This window comes from Lissotriton vulgaris, chromosome 10, assembly GCF_964263255.1.
Source record: "Lissotriton vulgaris chromosome 10, aLisVul1.2, whole genome shotgun sequence".
NCBI lineage: Eukaryota > Metazoa > Chordata > Amphibia > Caudata > Salamandridae > Lissotriton > Lissotriton vulgaris.
In genome coordinates, this window is record NC_141698.1 from 921,232,834 (window position 1) to 921,257,331 (window position 24,498).

At 44.5% G+C, this 24,498-nt stretch overlaps 1 protein-coding gene across 3 annotated transcripts in view; it reads right to left on the minus strand.

Annotated features, from left to right (window-relative positions):
• HDAC9 (histone deacetylase 9) overlaps positions 1 to 24,498 on the minus strand; it is a 2,124,307-nt gene that overhangs the window by 808,338 nt on the left and 1,291,471 nt on the right. For all 3 annotated transcript variants that reach the window (XM_086941890.1, XM_086941889.1, XM_086941887.1), the window contains exon 5: positions 13,608 to 13,667. In XM_086941890.1, the coding sequence (XP_086798016.1) occupies positions 13,608 to 13,667 (60 nt within the window). The remainder of the gene's footprint in view (positions 1 to 13,607; positions 13,668 to 24,498) is intronic.

Genomic DNA, 24,498 nt, shown 5'->3' on the forward strand with positions numbered 1-24,498 from the left:
GCATCTGATGAGAGCCTTTACCTGGACATAACTACTGACTCTGATCAAAAGGGAATTGTAACCATAAAAACGCTATAAGACATGTTTCTTTGAACATCAGAGATCAGAACAACTATTACCTTGAAATAAACTCTTAGGCAAACCCATATCTATGTGAAATGTGTGTCAACTAAGCCAACCCTCTGCATATATGTTATCAGTCACAGTAGTCTATGCAGTTCATTTTAATGTTTTGAGTCAGGGAAGTAGTCTATGAAGTTCAATTGAATGGAAAAATAAAAAAGATGATTTAATTATCTCAAAGAAGATAAACAAATTGGTTCTTTAATTATTGAAAGGAGGGTGTTGAATTTTGAGATGCTAGTCCCTGCAGAATGTTCTTCAATGGTAGTTAGGGTAATCCACTGGGACTCTGCAGCCGACCACCGCAATAACATCACACTCCAATGTCTCCAGTCATTGTTGGAAAGTTGAAAACTTTACCTTTATTCCAAATGGTGATTGTACATGCATTAAGTGGTCGGGGACTGGTCAAACATCTTGAAATGCCCTCTTTTGATGGATCAGACATGGGTCAGAAAGAGGTTACCCAGGTCTAGGCCAGAAGGTGGGAGAAGAACAGGTGCAAGTTGGCATGCCACGATGCAAAGAGAGTGAGGGTGACCATGCCTAGGGCCTGCAGTAATGCAACCTGATAGGATGCCTGGGAGTGACCAAGACATGTAGCTACCACTCTGATTAACATCTCCAGCTACATTGCCTGAAATTAAACTGAGGAAAGACCGAGGTTGTGTTATTTGTAAACCTCTCTCCTATCTGGGCCCCATCCTGGTGGCCGAAGGAACTGGGACTTCTTATCCCTGTGACTAAGGCAAAACCTTAGGAGTTATCATTGACTAACTGAAGTTTGGTAGCCAGGTCAATGCTGTTGTTTCATCCTCATTCGTCACTCTGAAGTTGATAAAAAAAATATCCCATATTGTTAGACCTGGCATTATTTGCTTGGTTTTCACTGACTTTTTGCCTCTGCCTTCTGTACTTTATGGTTTTGTGTGATGGACTTTTTTTGCTGGTTTATGTACTCTGGGCACTTTGCCACTGCTGATCAGTGCCAACATGCAAGTGCTACCTATGTAAATTGTGATTATGCTTGGTTATCCATGATTGTCATATTTGTTTTGCTGGTAAGTCCCTAGTAAAGTGTACTGAGTGTGCCAGGGCCTGTAAATAAAATGCTACTAGTGGGGCTGCTACACTGGTTGTGCCACCCTCACAAATAGCCCTTCAAATATAACTCAGACCTGCCACTGCAATGTATTCACACACAGTTTTAAACTGCCATGTTGACATGACAAGAGCCCCCAATTGTCTGCTGCTACCCTTCTCCTTTCTTACATGTAAGACACCCCTAAGTTAGGCCCAAGGTACCGCTGGGGAAGAGTGCAGTGTATGCGAATGGTAGGACATGTAAGACATGTACTGTTGTGATCTACCTGTCCTGATAGTGAAATACTGTATATTTCATTTTTCACTATTGAAAGGCTGTCTCTCCCATAGGTTAACATGGGAGCTGCCTTGTAACATCTTAGAAGTGTAACTTTCCATTGGGGCAGCTAGAAATGGAGTGTAGGCTCTCTGTACTCAGAATTTAATAATACACCTTTTAGTAGAGGTAGTTTTTAAATTGTGTGTTTGAAAATACCACTTTTAGAAAGTGGGCACTTTCTTGCTTTACCATGTTGTGTGACTCTGCCTGTTTGTGTATTCACTGTCTGGGTTAATATTGACAAGAGCTTGGGAAGTGCATTCACTCTAGACAGTCACAAGGGGGTTTCTTTCCTGGGTGACTCATAGCCAGGATGAAGAGACCTTTTTGCATTTAGGGTGATGGAAGGAGTTTTCACGAGCACCAGAATAGGCTGTCTGCTCTGCACAATTCTGGCTCCACCCCCTGCAGTGAAGCTGGGGCAGGTAAGCGGGAACTGGTTTTACTGAGCTCAGAGACTCTTGAAACAAAGACTACAAAGAGAAAATGGGGTATATATATTAGACATAAATCCCCAGAATTTTTGATTACTCAAGGAATCAAAAAAAACCTCTGCTAAGGATAAAAGCTTAAGAACTTTGAGGAGGAGTACTGCCCCTTTGCTGTGTTTTGCATAGATGGGTTGGCCTGGAGTTGCTGCTTTGGTAAAGTGGAGGACAAAGACTGAACTTTGCTGTAAATACTGGTTGAGAAGGTCTCTAAGAGCTTGAAGTAGAGCTTACCTCCTGTTCTGGAGTCTCAGAGACACAAGGACTTCAGTTGCATCATTCCAGAACTCCACTGATGGGAGTTCCGACCTGTCTAGTGGTGCCACTACTAGATCTGGACCATTGGAGGTATTTGCTAGGCTGCAAACCCCAAGTAGAAGATTCCCAATACCGTCTCCAACGCCACTGCCTTCACCGACACCGTGGTCACCACTCGCTGGGTGAGCGCAGCATTGCCCTCGATGGCACAGCAGCCCCGACGTCTGCACCTGGGCTAAGGGCACTGGTCGTGGAGTGCATGAAGCACCCCCTGTCTTCTACTGACCCCAGCATCTCCTGCACCCTATAACTGGGTTGATAACCGATATGGGTGACTGCCAGACGCTGCACTGTTGTAAGGAACTGAAGCAGTGTCTTTGCATCACCTCCCCTACACAGTAAGGAACCAATGCCTCACCTCCCCTGCGCAGCAGTAAGGAATAAATGCCTCACCTTCCCTGTGGCAGTAAGGAACCGACACCTCACCTTCCCTGTGGGAGCCACGGGAAACAAAGCCGCCCGGCATAGGCACCGCATCCCCTCCCGGTTGCCATTGTTAGGACCATAACAAAATGTACTGTCTTTGAGGGCCCGTGTGTGTCCAAGACCGGCCAATGCACCAGGTGATCAGCACCATAATTTGTGTTGGTACCAGCCAAGACCTCAACATAGCCCCATTTGGAGATTTTGTCTTCTAAAAGCTATATTTGTACAAGAAACCTTTTACAAGTGATATTTTGAGTTGTGTAAGTTGGATTTTTGTTATTTTGTTCTTATTTGGTTTAGATTCAGAAACTTTATTTCTGTAAACTGGTGTGGTGTCCATTTGTGGTGTTTTCACTGTGTTACTGTGGGTTATATACAAATGCTTTACACATTGCCTCTGTAGTTCAACCTGACTGCTCTGTGTTAGGGTACCAGAAGGTGAGTACCGGCAAACTTAGGTTTTTACATTGCTCATCCTGACTAGAAGAAGGAGTCCCTACTTGGACAGGGTGCAAGCTACTGCCAAATAGAGACCCTCATTTCTAACACATATATACCGACTAATGCCAAACAAATGTCACCACTGCTTTAGTCTTATCTAAACATGACTATTGTAACAGAATATATGTGAATATGCAGGAACGATATCTGAATAGACTACAAACTCAGCAAAATGTGGCAGCTAGGTTGCTATTTGGTATTCCAAAATTTCAATCGGTCTCTCAGGCATTCTATAAGATACACTGGTTGGCAGTCAGAAGTTGCATCAAATTCAAGATTCAAGGCACTCATTATTGCCCGTAAGCCCTTGCACAACATCTGTCATTCTGATGATAGACTGACCTGGTGCCTGGTAGATCTTTTGAACGTGGTTCCCGACAAGACGAGTATGGACGAGTAAAGGAAATGTTGCAGAACCTGAATAGGACGTCTTTTTTAAGAGGCTGCATTTAAAATTAACATTGTGGCTAAAAACGATCGCAATACCCGAATTAACACATGAGCCTCTCAATAGTGACTGTCTGTCTGCACGCCATCTACTAGGAAGATTGTTGCTTTTTGTCTTAACTAAAGATTGTTGGTCCTGAAGAGAACTCCGCATTGGGGAATTCGAAACGCGTCGACTCTTGTTTTAGGGTTCTTTTGTCAAATCAAAATTAGTATACAACTAGTGCTTATTAAATAGGACTAATACCAATGTGATTGTTTTGAGTACATTGATTTTCATCTGTATCCATTTTTCATTAATTTACATGTACTCATATTGTTTGACACTAGGCCCTAAGTATTTTTTTTTGCTTGTAGTATGAATGTAGATGGATGAAAGGTTTGGCCAAAGTGAAAGTGTGGATGTATTGTAAATATTGTATAAATTGCTTTGTATTGTATGTTTTCATTATAATGCTGTTTCGAATCTATACACATGAATATTGTTCCACTTGTTGAATATAAACTTCTGATTAACTAGTGTGAAAAATAAATAAATCAACTAGTGACGTAAATAAAAAACCGGGTCTTTATGTCTCATTCGTAAGGATCCCACTAAAAAATACTCAATTATCATCAGTACTGGCAGTAGTATTGTTGTTTGGTAGATGCAGCAGCCACTTTCAGGACACTGACATTTCATAGAAGCCTTTTGAAAAAGAAGGGATTATTCCACACTGCGGTTTTCACTACTTTCCACTTATCGAATAGAACATTTTCCATAGTCATCAGAAAACGTGAGTTCCTGGTGGTTGTGAGGAAATGGGTTGCATTATATGGTGTTGTTTTGCGACCCCCACCATCTAATACCCTTACCGACCCCTTTAAGGCCCCTAGGTTTCATTTGTCAAACCTTCGGCTCAACCCTGGGTAGCTGTGGCTTTGAGCAGCAAGGCTTACACAAAGGAACAAGAAATTAACACAACACTCATGCACCAATTTATAACAATAGACTGCACTTTTAGAAGAATTTAGACATCAAAATGAAAAAGAACCACCAGAGGATTTCAGGGTTATGGAAGTTACAAGAAATAATAAATCAAAGCATTTCACTCAACCGTGAACAAGCTATGGCAAATATAACAAATTTGACACAGAAACTTGTTCAAGGAAAACTAGGTCAAGTATCAATGCTTCCGAGTAAAGTTACTTGTTCTTACCAACACCACCAGAGAGCTAGTCATGGGGGCCAACGAGATCGTCAGAAACAGTTATCTCTACAGAAGAAGCCATCTTCAAGCAATTGCTGACACTTTATTCACATTGAAATGGATCACTATTGAGTGGTCATGATGCATGGTATGAAGAATGCTGAAGATACTTGAATGATTCTGTGGAGGCGACACGGTCGATGAGGGTCTTCCTGTAGGCAGTCCTCACTCCCTGAAGTCTCACGTGCACAGGCAATCATTCCTAGGTCAACAGCTCACCCTCTGAGAGTCCCAGCAGTTCTTCAAGAGCACTTTCAGGCTTAGCAACAATGGACGCAACTCTGTGCATCGGGTCTTGTTCCCTGGATTCTGCACAGTGGTGGTCATGGCCGTTTGAAGACTTTGGGCTATCAACTTGCAGTTCGGGCTGGACTGTTCCCATGAGGCACAGGGTCAGACTGATTTGCATATGGCCATGTCTGAACTGGGCTGGCAGAGTGGGCTAAAGAACGGTGATGGATTAAACCCAGATCTGTTGACTGGGTGCGAGTGTTTGATTGGTTCAGATGCTCTGTCCATCACCACCCCCTTTTGTACCGCTTTGTTCGCCATAAGTTGGCAGGGTTTGCTCAGACGTGAGTCCCTTGCTCACTTTGCCACTGGATTCAAGCAAGCCTGGCTGAAGACGGCTGTAATGCCAGAAACCGGTCCTAGGAAGCTTGTCTCTGGTCCAGGGAAGGCGTGGCTTGGCAGTTTGGGCTGGACTGTTCCCATAGGCACAGGGTCAGACTGATTTGCATATGGCCATGTCTGAACTGGGATGGCAGAGTGGTCTAAAGAACGGTGATGGATTAAACCCAGATCTGTTGACTGGGTGTGAGTGTTTGAATGGTTCAGATGCTTCATCCATCACCACCCCCTTTTGTACCACTTTGTTTGCCATAAGTTGGCAGGGTATGCTCAGACGTGAGTCCCTTGCTCACTTTGCCACTGGAATCAAGCAAACCTGGCTGAAGACGGCTGTAATGCCAGAAACTGGTCCTAGGAAGCTTGTTTCCGGTCCAGGGTAGGCATGGCTTGGCAGTTCGGGCTGGACTGTTCCCATGAGGCACAGGGTCAGACTGATTTGCATATGGCCATGCCTGAACTGGGGTGGCAGAGTGGGCTAAAGAATGGTGATGGATTAAACCCAGATCTGTTGACTGGGTGTGAGTGTTTGAATGGTTCAGATGCTTCATCCATCACCACCCCCTTTTGTACCACTTTGTTTGCCATAAGTTGGCAGGGTATGCTCAGCCGTGAGTCCCTTGCTCACTTTGCCACTGGATTCAAGCAAGCCTGGCTGAAGACGGCTGTAATGCCAGAAACCGGTCCTAGGAAGCTTGTTTCCGGTCCAGGGAAGGCATGGCTTGGCAGTTCGGGCTGGACTGTTCATATGAGGCACAGGGTCAGACTGATTTGCATATGGCCATGTTTGAACTGGGGTGGCAAAGTGGGCTAAAGAAAGGTGATGGATTAAACCCAGATCTGTTGACTGGGTGTGAGTGTTTGATCGGTTTAGATGCTCCGTCCATCACCACCCCCTTTTGTACGTCCTCGACAGAAGGGCAGTATTTCATTGGTTCTCCTTCCAGGTCAGTTGCTTTCTGAGATACGGGTACCAGGGGTGCCCTCTTTATGCTCAGAAAATGCCCCCAGGGCAAGATGCTGTTGGTAGCCAATGGGTTGCCAGGTTCCCTCCCACCTGGTGCCCCCCTTCTTGTTGAGTTTGGCACTTGGTCTCCCACGATGCGCCATTCTGCCTACTCTCAAGATGGTGAGTCCCTCTTTCATTGTGTGGGACTCACTAGCTGACCCTTGGGGTATGGCTACCTTAGGGCTACACGTCCCTGGGGAAAACAGTTTGGCAACTCTTTGTCCCTCTCTTCTCCCCATGTCAGCCTGTCTGCCTAAATGTTGGAGCAGCCCTTCACCCTAGTGTTTCACATTTGCCCTTTAAAAGGCAACTTCCCTTTGAAGCTTGCCTTTTGGGGCTAACACCTATGTGGCTTCTTGCAGAAGGAAGTTAACACCTCCCTGGCCTGCAATCCCTCATTGTTCACCTTCCCGAGAGTCGTTGACACAAATTCCCTGGAGAGGTACCTCTCTAACTTACATGCACTGGGTACCTGGGTACCCTATATGAGAGGCTTACAAGTAAGCTAGCAATTTCCATTGGGTTATAACCTATTTGACATACACTTTAGAGTCAGGACACTGGCACTGAGGTCTGATTAGCAGTCTTCAGTGCACTCTCAGAGTACAAAAAAACACCAGCCTCGATCTGAAAACTTGGGGATGACCACACAAAAAGAGGCATTTCATTACAGTGGTGAGTATACATATGCGAAAAATAACGTCATCATGTTACCTATATACATGTATTTATATATATATATGCAATTTGGGTGGTGGACGCATTTAGTGGTATCAAGGTCGAATGGCCGTGGGGATCTGGGTCAGCCAACTTGACAGGAATGAATTGAGTGTACTCACTCTTGGCACCAAACCCATCAGAATCCTGTCTCCAGTTGACAAGCTGCAATGGTATAAAAACCAAGCCTTCAACAGAATAGGTTGTTTGGAGGCTACAGTTGTATAAGCTCAGTAAATGCATTAAAAGTGGGCTGTGGCAGATGGCATCAGGGCTCCAACCGAACAGACATGCATGCCATGAAAGCTGGATTGCAGAGACTGAGGCCTCATGTGATACAGAGGAGACCACTGATCAGGGGCAGCTCCTCCGTTGGAGTGAAGGACTGTCACCCCAATTAAATGCACCCCAAAGCCATAGAGATGAAAAATAAAATGATATTTATTACCATTTTGTTTTTTCATTATCCCATCCTGAACAGAGGGTCAGGACAGGGCGGGCCGGCTGAGTGGCAGCAAGGAGGAGTGGTAGGCAGAGGCCTGCCTATGCACGGTTTAAAGTGTGCATGTCTGTGATGACCGGCCAGACATGCCCACTTTAAACCTCTCAACCAAGCTGTCTTAAGTCATGTATGTCTTAAGACAGCTGGGTTGAGAGCAAGTGTATGCTTCCAGAATGTTGGAGAGTGCCGAGAGAGGATGCTTCCTCCAATCAGGGTGCTACTCTCATGCTGGTTAACAGCCTGTGAGCAGTGCTAGGATTGGGCCAGGGAGTTTGCTGATGCCTGCACTGCAATTGAGGAAAAAAGAGGTCCAGAGAGAAGGTTGTGTCTGGTGTTTAAATTTTTTTATTTATTTGTGCGCACTCCCATCCTCCCCACCCCGTAGATGCCAACCACCAATGCCATTGAATCAGATCATTCAGGATGAGGATCTAGATCAAGTATTCCTGGAATTGAGGAAGAAGATGTGCCAGACATAAACCACAGATGCCGGAAAATTAGATCTGACTAGTGTTGAATGAAGAAGATTATAACATTGAGAGGTGGAGATCCCTGAATCCTTTCCTGGAATATAATGTGAGGAACCTTGGCCAAAATGACTGTGCTATAAAGACTCTGATGGTGTGAGGCAATTGGGGGTGGGCGTTTATAAGGCTGGACATATGACTCATCCATTATGCATTCCAAAGGTTTTTTTGGTACTTAAAAGCGGGGTGATCGATGGAAGTTTTAGGGGAGAAACATTATTAATTTATAGTTGGGTACATCCCCCTTCTCCTCAATGCCGAATACATATACGAGGAACACAAGAGAGAACTTTGGGTTTAACATTTGGATGGATGATACTTCTTTTACTGTCCTTGGGGGGGTGAGCAAGGTATTGCTTCAGGCAGGTGATGGATAGTTTACCCATTAAAACAGACCAAGGTAGGCTGATGGGGGCACAAAATGAATATAACAAGAATTCTACAAACACCTCACCTGGGAGTGGTCCTGATGCAAAGTGATTTTGGCACCTAATGGCCAATTATGTCATTGAATAATAGTTTTACAAAAGTCATATGGAATGTCTGGGGCATGAGTACTGTCAAAGGTATAAAATGCATGAATTCCTCACACAAAAATGGGTTCATATAGACTTCCTGTAAAACTGTCATTTGGCAGCAGTGGAACGATTGAGATTACAGAGTAGGTCTCAATTGCAGGTGTTCTCCATCATACGACATGGGTGTCTTTTGTGGCAGGTTAAGGGCTGCATGATGGTGAGCACAGGTACACCCTACTGGTGAGTAACTGGATGACACATCATTGGTATTGGAGAATGTGTATGCTACCAAGGTCAAGCAGCTACTGTTTTATGTTTTATTGAACTAACTACTGGCAGAGTGGAGGGTTCACCCACTATTGATAGGCAGTGATTTTAGAAGTGTTTTGATGTTGTGCAGAATTAACTACGTTCCTCATGTCCTACCCATTCAACAGACAAAATTACATAGTCACTAAAGGACTGGCTAGTTGGTGAACTCCCTGCAATGCAAACTCTCAGATGTGAGGGAATACTCACTTACTCATTCACCGAAGCATGACCTTCATGTAAGAATGGATCAAGTGGTTTGCTCTAGATCATGACAATCATCTGTGCTTCACACAGAAATGTCTGGGCAAGGTGATCTCGGTTCATAATACACTCATACTGAGTATTAGATGGGGAATGCATCCTGCCATAATACCCACATGTTGCCTGAAATGCACCATGCTAAATTACCACGTCTTTTGCAAAATGCTGGGGTAGTTGATAGAGGGGGACTTCACTAATAACTCAGGATCTTCTTCCTGCCCCTTGGTTGAATCAGAGGCATTCAAACTGTTGCAGGTATTCTGCACCTACACAGAACCATGCGCAGGAAAACTGGACCTCAGTGTATAGGGGTGTACCAACCTATCACCTTAGTACCCAAAATCACAAAACCGACTAGCTATAGTGTCTCAGTCATTCTCTTCCAAACTCACAAAGCTACAAATGATTAGACAACCCATAACACAACACTCCAGACTCTCTCAGGAATCGTGGTAGCAAGACATACCCTTTCACTCGCTCACTCGTACTTGTCCACAATAAGAATTGGCAGAGTCACTGTATAGTTTAACCCCTTCGATGCTGGTGACGGAACCATTCCGTCATCAGTCACGGTTGAGCTGTGCTGATGACGGAATGGTTCCGTCACGACCACACCCATTATCATTGGGGCCCAGCACAGGAGGAAAATATCAGCCGCAGCAATGAGGCTAAAATGTTTCTTTTAACTATCGTGCTCTCCAATAGAGTTGAGCCACTACCAGCTGCAAAATGCATAAATTCAAAACAATTAGCATTGTTACAATTCTGTAGAGTACAAAGGAGGAAGTCATTATATAAAGACAGTGGAAAAGGAACTAGAAGGCCTAACCACCCTTCCCTTGACTGGATATAAAAGACGATCTCTGGGCTTTGGCAGCAGTCCCCATACCTTAAATCCTGGAGGTAAGTTTTACATCATAGGAACAGCAGAGCTGTTCTCCATGGAAAGGCTTTCTCCAAGTGTGTTTTAACCCCTTCAATGCTGACGTCGGCCATTGGCCAACGGCAGCACTACCTCGCTGGTGCTGCCGTCAGCCAATGGCCGACGCGGCCCCGCCCGTTTTGCGGAAGTGCTGCACTTCCGCAAAATCGGCGGCGCAGCCAACGGGTTAAAACAACATGAATCCCCGTAATATCAAAGCACAAGTCTCCAGCATTGCAGCTGTGTTTAGCATGTTATATCTAAGTGCTAAGGACTGATCAGAACAGAATAACAAGGAGCATTGTTTATCGACCTTGTACAACATGTTCAGACTACACTCCAAGAACTCAGCAGAGAAGTGAAATGCAGGTGTTGCTCATGTGAATGGCACAAACAGAGTCTTGCAAAACTAAAGTTATGTAGTAACATGCGCAAAAGCAGCATCACAGCAGCAAAGCTCATGCTAACTTAGCAATGCCGGCAATGTCCCTAAGGGCCATATAACAAAACCTATAATTAGAGGTCCTTGGATACAAGCATTAGTGGGAGTCCACAAGGTTATAGACCATGAGTTAGCCACCCTGGAAGACTCTGCCAATCTGGAGATGGGGAAGGTAGCAGAATGAAAACAGACCCCCTTTGGCAAGCCAAAGATAAGTAGGCCACTCTAGTGAAGAGGTAACACTATTTAGACTATGCTTCATATATATAAAAGACTCACGTGGAGGAAGACAGAGGAGGCAGAGCATTGGTGTGATTGATTAAGCCTGAAAACAGGGGCTTCCTAATTACAGTAATTAGAGATGAAAGGCATCTGTTACTCCCAAGCAGATATCAGTAAGATAATTTATAGTTACTTTAGGACACTATATAGTGTGTGTGTTTAGACAGTGGTAGAATATCAGAAAAGGGTAAGCCTCCCACAGATGACCCTGAAAACAGGGAGGATATGGATCCTGCTGATCACAGTCCAGGAGATTAAAGGGTACATCGGAATATGGCATCTCGGAAGATGGCGATGTTGGCGGGCTCCCACAGGACTATTACCTCACACATTGTGGATCACCTGGCCCTGGGACTAAATTCACTGAACAAGGTATCCTTTGGTGCTGGACGCCTTCCCCCTAAAACCATCCAGCCCGAGGTTAGTGTTGTTCTACAAGGCAGCCTTTGAGCCCGGATGCCTACCTCCTAAACCTAATCTAGTGCTGATTGTGGTATTTACTAAACCTGGGAGGGACCATGTGGAATGATCTCATGCAGGACCCTGTCCATGATATACACTGATGACAAAACTCTAAGGAAAATATTGTCTAGGAACGTGCTACTGTAACTGAGCTGGTCTATATATAGACCAGAATAGGTTCATAACTGGAAGCGGCAATGTAATAAACATCGGAAGATTATTCCGAAGGCTTCAGGAGCCCCTATGTAGCCACACTTTGCTCTCCTGGATCTCAATTAGAGAAGGCCTTTGATAACCCATGGCCTGTGTGCACACAGTTAAGCTCATCTCCACCACCTATCAAGTGAGCATCAAGGTTTCCTCTGTCACCCCACTATTTCCCTGACAATGGAGTCTTTGGCAGCCAAGCTAAGCCTATAGGGATGCCAATAGGTAAATCTGCTGTAGTAGGGGAGGGGTGAGGAGATGTGCATTCAATATAACTTTACACAGACCACTTGATGTTATTCATTAAGTTTGTGGAGACTGATCTAAAATCAATCATAAAATCCTTGGTTGAACTGGAGAAGTAATCTGGTTTGGGTGTCAACTGGGCTAAATCCTGTTTGTTCCCTGTTACCTCCGGATTGGCTCATAGTTGCATTGGTCTGGGGAGGGGGTGACCGGATGGAGGCAAAAGACTTTTCCTTATCTCGGTATAAGGGCATATCACTCAGACATAAATACATTGGAAGGAAACCTGAGTACCACAATAACAGCACTGAGATCCCAAATCTTGTAGAAGCGAATTGGGTTGGCCAAACCAGTGATGCTTCCTGAGGCCCTCTATTATTTTGCTACCATACTGATATTGCTCCTGATGAACCTCTTTAAGTGGTTGGATATGCTATTTGAAGACTCGGTATGGGGGGCAGGGTGGCACAGGGTAAAACTGGCAAAGTAAAAGTTTCCTACGGGGCAGGTTGGGCTGGGTACAACTGATTATGAGTTACATTAATGGAAGCCCAGCTGCAATGGGCTGTCCAATGGATAAGTGACTAAAAGCTAGAAGAAATAGGCAACAGGAAGGAACAGAGGTGTGGTGGGCTCTTTGAGACCTATTAATATCTAATGCCTTAGAGCAGGGGAGTCTCCCTAGGATGGTACAAGTCGTCTTGAGAAGTAATATTACAGGGCTATGCAAGACACGCCATGTTAAGCCATATCCTTCTGTGACTCCATTCGTTGGCCCCCATACGTGGCATAGCTTCTTTATGCCAATGGAATTGGCAAGCGGAGAAGTTAATGGAATTTCTATATTTAGGATATAATTAAATTCCGAAGCTCGGTTTCATACAGGGCACTTTTGAAGGAAATTGGATAGATCACTTTATGAGAATAAATCAAATCGATTAATGACATATCCCCTAAAGTGTCCAGAAATGCATTGTTTAAATATATCCAATTTTACCTCCTGGATAGGGCACCCAGGAAAAATTACTAAAATGCAACTTTGGCATCCTCTGGCTGTCTTTACTGCAGAGCTGCAGAGCTGCAGAGCTGAACAAGCTGCCTGGAGATTGCAGTTTTACTAGAACAAGATCATGGAGACATTGCCGGGGGGGCCTTTTGGACACACATAGAGATGTACAAAGCTAAGTGATGCATATTGGGGATCTCCCAGTACTCTAAAAAGGGCAACGATGGCACCTAATTTTTCGACACTGTCATTAGCTAGGAGAACCAGAACAATAGCATTGAAGCCAAAGAAGGCCCATCATTAACTAAGTACAATAGTGTGCTGAAGAATTCATATACACAAAATATAGATCTTCTCAATGTCTTGGTTAAAACTAAAATATCAAGAAACTCTAAAAATAATCACAGTATCTACTATGTACTCATGTATGATATCTAATTTCTAAATGTAAAATCAAATTCTGGAGCTGGTGTACATATAATGCGGTACGGCCAAATTTAATTTGGCATCCTGGATTCCTCTTGTATCATTTACAGAAAAGGCAGGAATATTAGTCTAAATAAACCAGTATTTTTATTATGGAAATGTTACCTTTTGGATATGGTGGATGATCCCCTGAAACAGATTTGAATTTGAGAGCAAGGCCTTCTTCTGCAAAGAAAATAGATATAGCGACATTAACTCTAAAATTCAGGTTAAACTATTTGTGGTGATACTCAGTTCCACTATGGAGCACAATATTTATATTACAATTAGAATTCATATCATTCATCATAGTCAAAATATCAACTATAATGACAGATTGTTATATCCTGCTACTTCCTATATTTAACTTTCATTTCAGGTAATAAAAATCCAAAATCCTATGGGGGCCTGTGAAATAGTAATAGGGTGTGATAAGCCAGTATAAACCTGAAGATCAGTAAATGTTTTACACATATGACAAGATCATAGATTATAGCATTTAAAATGGCATTTTATGGTTTATTGAGCTTGTAAATTAAGACATTTCTCTAAAAATAGTTTAATCACAGATCAACATACTCCATTATATAATATTAGCGAAATACTACAATCACACTAAAACCAGCTGACATTGTAACAGTCTTGTAGGCACGACTAAATCTAGCTCCAATGTTGAAACAAACTGTTTGGGAGCAATAACATCCAGTACTAGACCTTAAATAAGGGTTCAATAAATAACACACATGGCACGATTTTCCAGTCAATAGAAAGAGGCTTAAAGATATTATAACTGGTCTTTCAGATAACCAACGATTGAGATCAAATTGTCACGCAAATGTATTCATCACAGCTGGTAATGGAAAATTATCACAGAGGGCCTTGTTACAAGTTCCACAGTACTTGCAGGGTGCAAACGCAGCATCTGCAACTACAACTACAGATACTGTGCGGTAACACCCTGTCCATACATGCCATTACAAGTTAAACCTGATGGAAACGGGAATAACTGTGAGGACCTGGATTTACAAGGTTTAAACCCCAAAACATCTCCTATTACATGCAGTGTAATGCTCACGTGTATCCCTTGCTCTCAGCATAAATGTGAGCGGGGGGTGGGGGGGAGTCTCTGGGTGGGAATGGCATGAGAGGGCTTGAGAGAGTAGGATGGGGCGGGTTGAGTGGGTAGAGGGAAGAGGAATAGGTGCCCTTGCATGGGTAACTATGCTGCGCCACACACTCCTTGAAAAATTACAACTCAGCAGGCAGTTGTTGCAGCCAAAGACTCAACTGCTTTTATCAGCAGGTAAGATCAGATCCCACACCCAGAAAAACTGGATTCATGAACATCAGCACAGTTCTGATTGGGTGGGGTGGAATTCCATATTGGAATTATTCTCCACCCTACTTGTCATGAGGGCCAGAATGTCTGACTGTTTCTCAGATTCCTGTGCTCACAAGGACAATCTAGCGGTGTAAAATCTGTGATTGCAGATGTTCTCTATTAACCATCATAGTAGGTTCTCTGTATGTAATGCAATTTGCTATTAAAAAAGACAATTTTGAGCGAGTGTTTATTGTATGCAGGAGAATATGATCACAACATAGAAATATATGTATATACAGTTAAAATAGTAACCATCTGTTAGATTTGGGGGTCTCTAGTTGGCACAGGTAGGTACTTGTGACAAATAGGGACCCTTGCCTCTAGTCAGAGTAAGGGGGTACACTCCTAAAATAACCCCTGCTCACCCACTTGGTAGCTTGGCACGAGCAGACAGGCCTATCTCAGAGGCAGTGTGTAAAGCATTTGTGAACACATACAGTAATCAAGTGACAACACTACAGATGGACACCACACCAGTTTTATATAAAAAATAAGTATTCTTCATATAGATTTAACACAAGACCACAAACAACAAAAATCCACAATACTGTACTTAAAAAAGTAGAATTAGCTTAGTTCTCTTGAGATCTTAAAATGCGACACTTTGGGTCAATGTACCTTAAGATGCGTAACGCTTCTACAACAATAGTGTTGCAGGGATGGTGATGCGGTAGTTCATTACATTCAAAGACGGTGATGTGTTGAAGATCCGGTACAAAGAAACAAAGATGGCATCTTCTTCTTGATGCGGCATGCTCCTCCGATTTTGCGAGATGTCTCGACTCGATGCGACAGCTGCGGAGGCGACACCCTTGTTAAGTGATGCGACGACAGCGGCTGCGACGGTGGCACACTTCTCTGTGGGTGTGAGGCGCTTCTGCCGTGCAATGCGACAGCTACAGCGGTGACACCCTTGCTCAGTGATGCAACAGCAGCGGCTACGACATGCTTCTTTGATGTTGAAGACATTTCTTGTGACGCGGTGCAATGCGACAGCTACAGCGGCGACATCTCCGTGATGCGACTGCAGCGGCTGCGATGCTGACACGCTTCTTCTTCGTGAGTCGCACTTCCAGCTTCTTGTGACACGCAGTCCCTCAGAAGGCCCAAAACATCTGCAGGCACTTCCAAAGAACTCTTGAGGAGCTGGTGGTTGAAGTCTGCTGTCCCTGAGACTTCAGCAGGAGGCAAGCTCTTCTCTCAAGCCCTTGGAGATCCTTCACAAGTTGAATAAAGCACACAAATTTCCTTTCTCCTTTCTTTGCAAGTCAGGCAACCACTGCAGGCCAATCCCCCAAGCAGCACTTCAGCTTAGGAATAGTCTCTCCTCAGTTCCTTCAGTTTCCTCTCCTCAGCAAAGGTTTCTTCTTGTTTCCCAAAGTGATCTAAAGTTTCTAGGTTTGGGTTCCATTATTTATACTACTCATCTCTTTGTTCTCTGAAGGCAGAGAGGCCTTTGCCTAATCCAAATCAGTTCTGGTCAGTCCTGGAGCGCTATGTTGACATGACTCTTTCTTTCCTTTCGTAGTGCATGGCAGAGACATCAGACCCCCCACAGGAGGTGAAGTCAGCATTGTGGAGGGAAAGCACAGCCCTGGAGCACTCTGTTGACATGATTCCTTCTCTCCTTTCAAAGTGCAGGGCAGAGACATCAGACGCACCGCAGGGGGTGGAGCCAGCACTGTTGTGGGCAGGCACTGTCCCATTCAGGTCCCAGGTGCAACTCCTCCCTCCCATCTAGATGCAGATCTCTCTATTCACCACTGGGCGGACTCACCCTGTCTCCTGGAATTCCCCCAGCCCTGTCACTCAAACTCCAGACAAGGAATACACACCCTAGCAGAGGCAGGCTTGGATAGTTAGAAAAAAAAATACCTACTTTCTAAAAGAGGTATTTTCAAGCACAGAATGTTAAAACCAACTTCACTAAAAGACGTATTTTATCATTCTGAGTTTAGGCATATTAAACTCGAATTTCTAGTAAGTTTCCTGAGTCAGTTAGGATTATAAAATGTAATAATCTAACTGCCCATTCTGGCTAATGGGGAATAGGTAGACTTTCAATACTGGAAACGAAAATGACTGTAATTCACTATTAGGACATGCCACACACATGAGGGGTTGTCCTACCTTATACTTACGATGCACCCTGCCCTTGGGCCTACCATAGGGGTGTCTGACATGAAGAAAAGGGAAGGTTTAGTGACTGGCAAGTGGGTGCACTTGCAATAGCAGACCTGAGACACACTTTTACAGGCTGCTTCTGTGGGTGGCACAACCTGTGCTGCAAGCCCACCAGCAGCATTTGGTTTACAAGCCCTGTGCACATTTAGTGCACTGTACTAGGGTCTGACAAGTAAACCAAACCAGCCAATCATGGAATCGCTAATCCATACATCAATTTACAACCGGGAGAGGATATGCACTTTAGCACTGATCAGCAGTAGTAAAGTGCCCAGAGTCATAAAACCAACAAAAACAGGTCAGACAAAAGTTTATTTGATGACCCTGCAAAAAGGGCCAAGTCCAACACCATCCTATTTAAATCAAATAGGCAACAACACAACACAATGAAATACAGTTGGAACAATAGGCATAGAATCTACTTATAAAGGCCCTGATTCAGAAAAGTAAATCTATGGGTGGAGATATCGGCACACGTTGATTTCAGCCAACACAAAAATCACCATATCTGCCATCAACATACTCCAGGCGGAGAGTTATGCCAAATAGTGGGATTACCTACCGTTCCTTCTTACATGAGTGGGAATGCACAGCTCGAAATATGAGCATAAAATTAATATGAGCAACTTTATAGGTTTATTATGTGTATACACTGATCAGCATAGTTCTACATAGCCTAAGCTAAAAATTGTAATCGATATTTAAACAACACCTGTGGAAAATCACACACACCTCACAAACACTAACACTAGAAGCACACAAATCAGTGTTAATTTTGTACTGGTGTTTTCCAGTGGTTGGAACTAACACTTATTTATAAATGCCGGCATATATTTATGGGAAACCACCACATGGTGGGGCTGTGTGCGTTTTATTAGTAGAGCATTAAAGTATTTAATATAGCATGCGCGCTGATGCTCGACCTAATCAAGGCCACATGTCGGGTACACATGGCAACTGACTTGACTCTTAGATCTTGACTCTTAGTTCTCTTAGAATATGTTGAAACTAGACTCTGATTTCCCATTGGTCAAGATTGACTACCCCCAAATAACAAACATCTTTCCCCATCACTTACAGACCCCCATTCCAAACTCACGTAACTCACACACAACTCTCTGTCTAGAGTCAAAACTAAATATACTAACCATTTCACCTTCTAACTTTCCTTTTTACAGTTCTTATGTCTGCTGCATTACAGGTGACAGCTACAGCAGCAATAACCCCTCCTGTGACAAAGCCACAATGGAGACAAGCACCACAGCACAAACCAGGACTAAGCCAGGTGTGCCTTACTGCTAACAGGGTCACCACCCACTCTGATCATCACACCTCAACACTGCCCTATGTGATTCTTGTTTTAATACTCATAGCAATGCCTTCATCACGTAGTTAAATTGTCAGTGAATAAGCCTCATAGCCATATCTGCATCACGTCATTTACTCATGTGCAGGTCCTGTGGTGGCAGCCCCCTGGCTACCTGCCCCCAGCTACAATACTGCAGCACTGCCTGTGTGCCAATCTGGACTTACCTTAGGCACAAGATTGATGATAGAGCCTGGCAAGAGAACAACAATTTCAATGTCTAAGCTAACATCTATTTCAATTTCGAATTGTCTATGCCTCTTTCCCTCTGAATAAGTGCGAATATAGTGAAAATGACATTCTATTACCTAATATGGACCCATGTTCAGCATGTTTCACCAAGAGGCCTAACACGTAAAGTTACAGGTCTGTGTCATTAGAGCACAACATACATATTTCATTTTTGCTATTTTATTGCTGAGTATATGGATATATATCCTGTCATCCACTCAATTCAACCATGCTTCCTTTGCAGGCAATCACTGTGTGAACTTTGTCACACTACCTCTCAGTCTATCACATCTCAGCAATATCTGCTTCTGTCACAATCCTCCAAGAAAGGGCTGCAGATGTTTAATCACAGCGTAACACTAGCATGTTCCCACTCCCTCAAGCTACTACTTGTGTTGTGATATTTCAATACTCTGTAAGTGTCTCTCTGCAAAGGTGCAGGGACAGAAGATTCCCTGGTTCCACTCTGTGGCTCACCCATCAGACCACACCAGGAGACATCCTGCAAGCAGCAATCGAGCCCCCATGATCTGTCAGTGAGGGAAGTCAGGGGTCTTAGTGAATATATTACTAACATCCATGCATTTCATTGGCACCCATTCTCCTTGTAAATAAATATATGATCAGTTATACATTTGTTCACGTGAAAGAAATATGCCATGCGTCCCCCTGATACTTAGAAGCATCAACACAAGTTATCTCAGTGGTTATTAGTCACACTGCCACAATTCCAACACGTTTCATTATTCTTTTCTGCAGCTGCTGCATAAAAGGACACATGTTCATGGCCCAGTTTAGGCAGCAACAGGAAGTAGCTGCCATGATGTGGTCCTTTCACATAGTAAGTATTTGTGGCACTGTCAAGTAAAACACTGTCGTATTTTATGACCATTGGCCCATACCAAGCCCCACATACTCATATGTATATGCCCGGTCCTAGATTGCTTGTGTTCCGATTCAGGGAGGCCCTGGCCGGGTAGCTCGGGCTGGACTGTTCCTATGAGTGTAAAAGGTGAGTCCAAATTACCCTTGATGCCCGGGCTGCTGGCGCAAGACGCCTCTTAGTTCCCATTCTGAATGATTACCAAAATAAAGAGACGGGCGCTGGAAGCAGGAATCAAGAACAGAGTTTATTACTCATGAGGAGAGCCTGTCATTTCGGACACAAAACACAGTGTCTTTCGGGAGGTGCTCTAACAAGTGAGCTCAGACGTCTTCTTTTATACCGTACAAAACACTTGGCATTACAATCAGGACATTGTGACACAAAGAAAAGATATCCCCATAATCCTCGTGTCAATCCTACCCCACATATGTTCACAATAGGGACCCTTGAACTGTAGATAAGGGAGGGGGCAATGACGCAGCTGAGTGTTCCGCTGATTATTAGGAGATGTGCGCCTGATCGTATCCCAAGGGGTGGGGAAGCCAGGATCAATAGTGGGTTCTTTGAAGAGGAGTGACTCCACACCATAAGGGGCAATAAACAGTATCTTCCGGCTTAGGCGATGGCCTCGGACATGTGTGGACAGTCCATCGCGGAGGGAGGGTTTACTAACAGAGGGGTTATTCATAAAAGGGAAGGAGGTGTTGGTCAGGCGAGGCCGGGACTCCCAAGGACAGGGTCTTGCAGAAGAGGAAGGTTCATGACTTGTCCATGTGAGGGAGGAGGGGGGGGGGCCAGGGTGCGCACAGGGACAGAGTCGCACAGAGAGAAAGGTCTTGTGACCTGTACATGAGAGAACAGGGGCAGTCAGATACAGCTGGGGGGTTTGCGTGGGTCAAGCAGGAGGGTTGCCTTTCATAGCAGGGTCGTGCAGAGGGAGAGGGTGTCATGGTCTATGCATGTGAGAGGGGGTTTAAGATACGCGCAGGAGGGAAGCTGGGGATTCCAATGGGCAAAAGGCCATGGTGCCTAGAGTGGCTGTCACATACATATGGGTATGGGCTTTTACTGGCGGAGTGATGCGGTCAATATTTTATGGTATTCATGGTGCTTACAGGGAGAGGAGTGGGAAAAGGGAAATGAACGCTGTTTATGTACATCAATTTTTCTAATTTTCCACATGAGGAGCAGGGTCAAGACTGATTTGCATATGGCTGGCTCCAAACTGAGGTGGCATGGTGAGCAAAAGAATGATGGGTTTGGATGCTACCCTGGTTGATTGCCAGTGGCTAGAAAAATTGCAAGCATTCCTCCCATCACCTTTTGAGTGGTTCATGCCCCATTTATCTCTTCAGAAGTGGCATCCGTGCCTTTATGTTACAGTGCATCATGGCTTGCTGCTTGTGACTGCATGCCTCTTCACCCTCGCACATTTCAAAGCTCCAAATGCCAATTCCCTTCCATTTCAGCACCCATGGACAATCAATCTGACAATGATGCCATTCCGGCTAGGAACAGAGGACATCCCGGAATCCCAGGAGAAACCCCACTGTGCCAGCAGGCTACTATCTCTGCAGCCTCCACCACTGCAGAGGATCAAATATTCTTGGCCCCGTGCAGGATGTCACATCTCAAACAACCACACTGATAGCTAGAAGCCTCCACCATAGAACAGTCCTTGGCACTGCAAATTCTGAGACATGAGAATAAAGTCCACTGATGCTAGTCCCATCTAATCAATCCCTCAGTCTCTAGACTCCTGTTCCACCCTTCTACTCAGGTGCAACTCCAATCTTCTCTCAGTCTTTTCACGGACTGAAAACCGCAGGTGATTCAGAATTCTCTCTCATTAACCAATCTCCACCTCACAACCTCTCAGGAGTCAACAACATAAAAAATACCAACGTGACTATATAGCAATCCGGTTCCTCATACAGTTCCTTGCTCCCCAGCGCAGATCATAAGCTCTAGGGCAGAGGCACACATCTCAGTTTACTGGTGGATAACAACCACGTGCAGGGCCAACAAGCCCCACTAACCCACCTTCTACAAAAGCACAAACCGATCCTGATTCCATAGGAATCCCATTGTTTCAAGGCTGAGGATACAGACGACCTTCCTATTGCTCACAACAGCAACCATCACCCAAATGAAGTGTTCAGCTATTTAGTCACTGCCCCATCCTTAGACATCACACTCTACTTATGTTTGCATGCATGTCAACCAAGAATATGTCTGTAATTTCTTATTGTGGTACTAATTGTGAATGAACACCCATTGCACCTGCCTTACTAGCTTACTAGCCTGACCTCTCTTGTGTGCTTTGGCCGTAAAATGGGTGCCTTCGACTACTGTAGTAGGCTGAGCTGTTTTTATGTTACAGAGACCTGGTCATGCACCATTCACCCTCGGGTCACCTGATGCACATCCATCTGCAGACATGGTTACACTGTCCTAACAGAGCCAAAACATATCGATAAAGCTTGATATATACATCGAAAGGATAACAAACATGAAACTGTTGTGCCAGGGACGGTCGAAAGGGGTAGGACATAACCTGTCCTTGGGGAGAGGAGAAATAAGCACAATTGAGCCTCAGTCCGGGAAGGGAGAGTGGACTTCGAGTGTGGTGGACAACTGAAAAAATCATGTTGAAAATGTCAAGGCAAATCTCTTTATACACTGTACCATGGAGAATATGAAAGAATATGAAATGTGAAAAGTTCATACAAATATTCAAAGGCCAGGAGTAAGATTCATATGTAAGAAAATGTCCAATATGTCCAAATAAATGAAATGTCACTCTTCAAATCATACAGGGTGCAATTGCTGCCATCCCGGGTATGAGGTGAAGAGTTCCTGGCCGCCTTCAATATCCAAAAACTGGACTACATGGGGCGGCTTCTGCAGTGCTGGCTTTGCATTATGCAGGCACATTTAGACACCTCCTAGGCAATTGCACACTGGGGAAGTTTGGGTGGCATAGGGCGAAGATGAACTGGGATACACACAGACAGGGGGTTTGGAGGTGTGATTTCAGGGGTGACAGGATATGGCCGATGCACAGAAGGACGGGTAGCAGCAGATATTCAGGTGATGATCAGCTTGCATTTTCTGGTAGGCCCTGACTGTTACCACCACCTCTGTGAGGCCCCTCAAATGTGCCTGCTGACAAGCCAGCAGCTGTCTCATGGCTTCCAGGAAAACAACGAGGGGCAAATGCTGAGACTCGGATGAAGTGACGTGAGACAGCTCAGAGTTGTCAGGAGAATCTCACCCTTGGATGCAGTTGTTCCTGGCAGACATTCACAGATAGGTGAGAGGTGACAGAGTGATGCTGCAGGCCCTGGCGTTATTAGGGCTCAAACACTGGTGGTAGGGAATGCTTCAAGTCCTGATGGAGGAGGAAACTGTTCCTGGGACATCATTGTTTTTGGTTTCATTCCGACCATGAAGAGACATGTCATCTAGGTTCTCCTTGCGTTTGGTTGCCACATTGCCAACCCCTCAGATGGGTCCAATGCCTCTGCTTTGAGTCTCTTGGCCTTTAAGTGTATCACCCTCTGGGAAGATGAACAGTCTAATGGTCATGCCTTTTGCCTTCTTATCAGTGGTGGTCACTGAGTGTGGTGCATGCTGAGCAGCTCAGGCCCTCTATCTCTTTCACCAGTGGTCCTGACAGTCTACACTTACTTTCTGGCTGCCTACTAAAAAGCAGCAGGACGAGAACAGAAAAGTTGTGAGTGCACAAAACTGCAGACAATGCCATTTTTCCAACAGCCACTGTTGTAAAGACTCCTTTTATCACTTACCACTCTCTTGTCCAATGCAAAGTTGTTATTTCCGCATGATCTTATGATCAGCGACTGACTATGGACAACAAATGAAACAAACAAAATGTGATGGGAGGAATGCTTGCAATACGTCTCACCCACTGTTGTTTTGCACACCATGTCACCTTAGTTTGAACCCAGCCATATGTCATTCAGTGATGACCCTGCTCCGATAGGAACAGTCCAGTCAAGACTGCCAGGCCAAATCCTCCCTGAACCGGAAAACAAAAGCAAACCAAGACTGGTTTCACCCTGATTAGGCTAATCAGTTGGGTGTGGCTTGGCTCCATTAGCAGAGTGTGCACGAGACCCACATCTTAGCATAGACTTGCCCACTTATGCTGCTATATCAAATACACAAAGGGTGTTGGGAGGAATGCTTGTAATATGTCTAACCACTGGCAACTGTTCAGGGTAGCATTCCATCCCAAATGACACCCCAGTTTTAACCCAGCCATACGCAAATCAGTATTGACCCTGCTACAATAGTAACAGTCCAGCCTGAATCGAAGGCTAGGTCCTCCCTGAACTGGAACACAAGCAACCCAAGTCCGGTTTCCACCCCTCTCTTCATCTCTCTGCTGCACTTTCTCCTCTATTCGGTTCCAGGTCATTCATCCTGCCTCTGGAAAGTCCATTCTGTTGGTCTTTCCTGTCTGCTTCTTTTCTCCTCTCTCTGTTCTCCATATATGTATTTTCTAGTTTTGCCTCAGTTTCCCATCTCTCCTGACTTTAACCTTCTTCTCTTTGTAGAGCTTCTATGAGGCTTTCTTTTCAGTCGACGTGGTGCAGGATTCCCATCTTGGGTAAGTGCCCCCTCTTACTATGATACAAACCATGTAAGGTAAATGTGCAAATGCAAACAATAAGTAAATTAACCTAATTTCTCAATTACACTTTGTGCATGACACGATGGCATAAAGACAACATGAAAAATTAACAGCAGACATGACACAACGTTTGTGATCAACATGGGTGTAGACTTTAAATATAGATTGATATACTATTGTGCTGCTGCTGCTGAGCCTCCAGCTGGGCATATAGATGTAGCCAAGCTGTTTACAAGACCCTTCTGTGCAGAGTTTTGAACTGAGGATAACAGGACTGTGGGCGAGAGGACAACCCAGGCACAT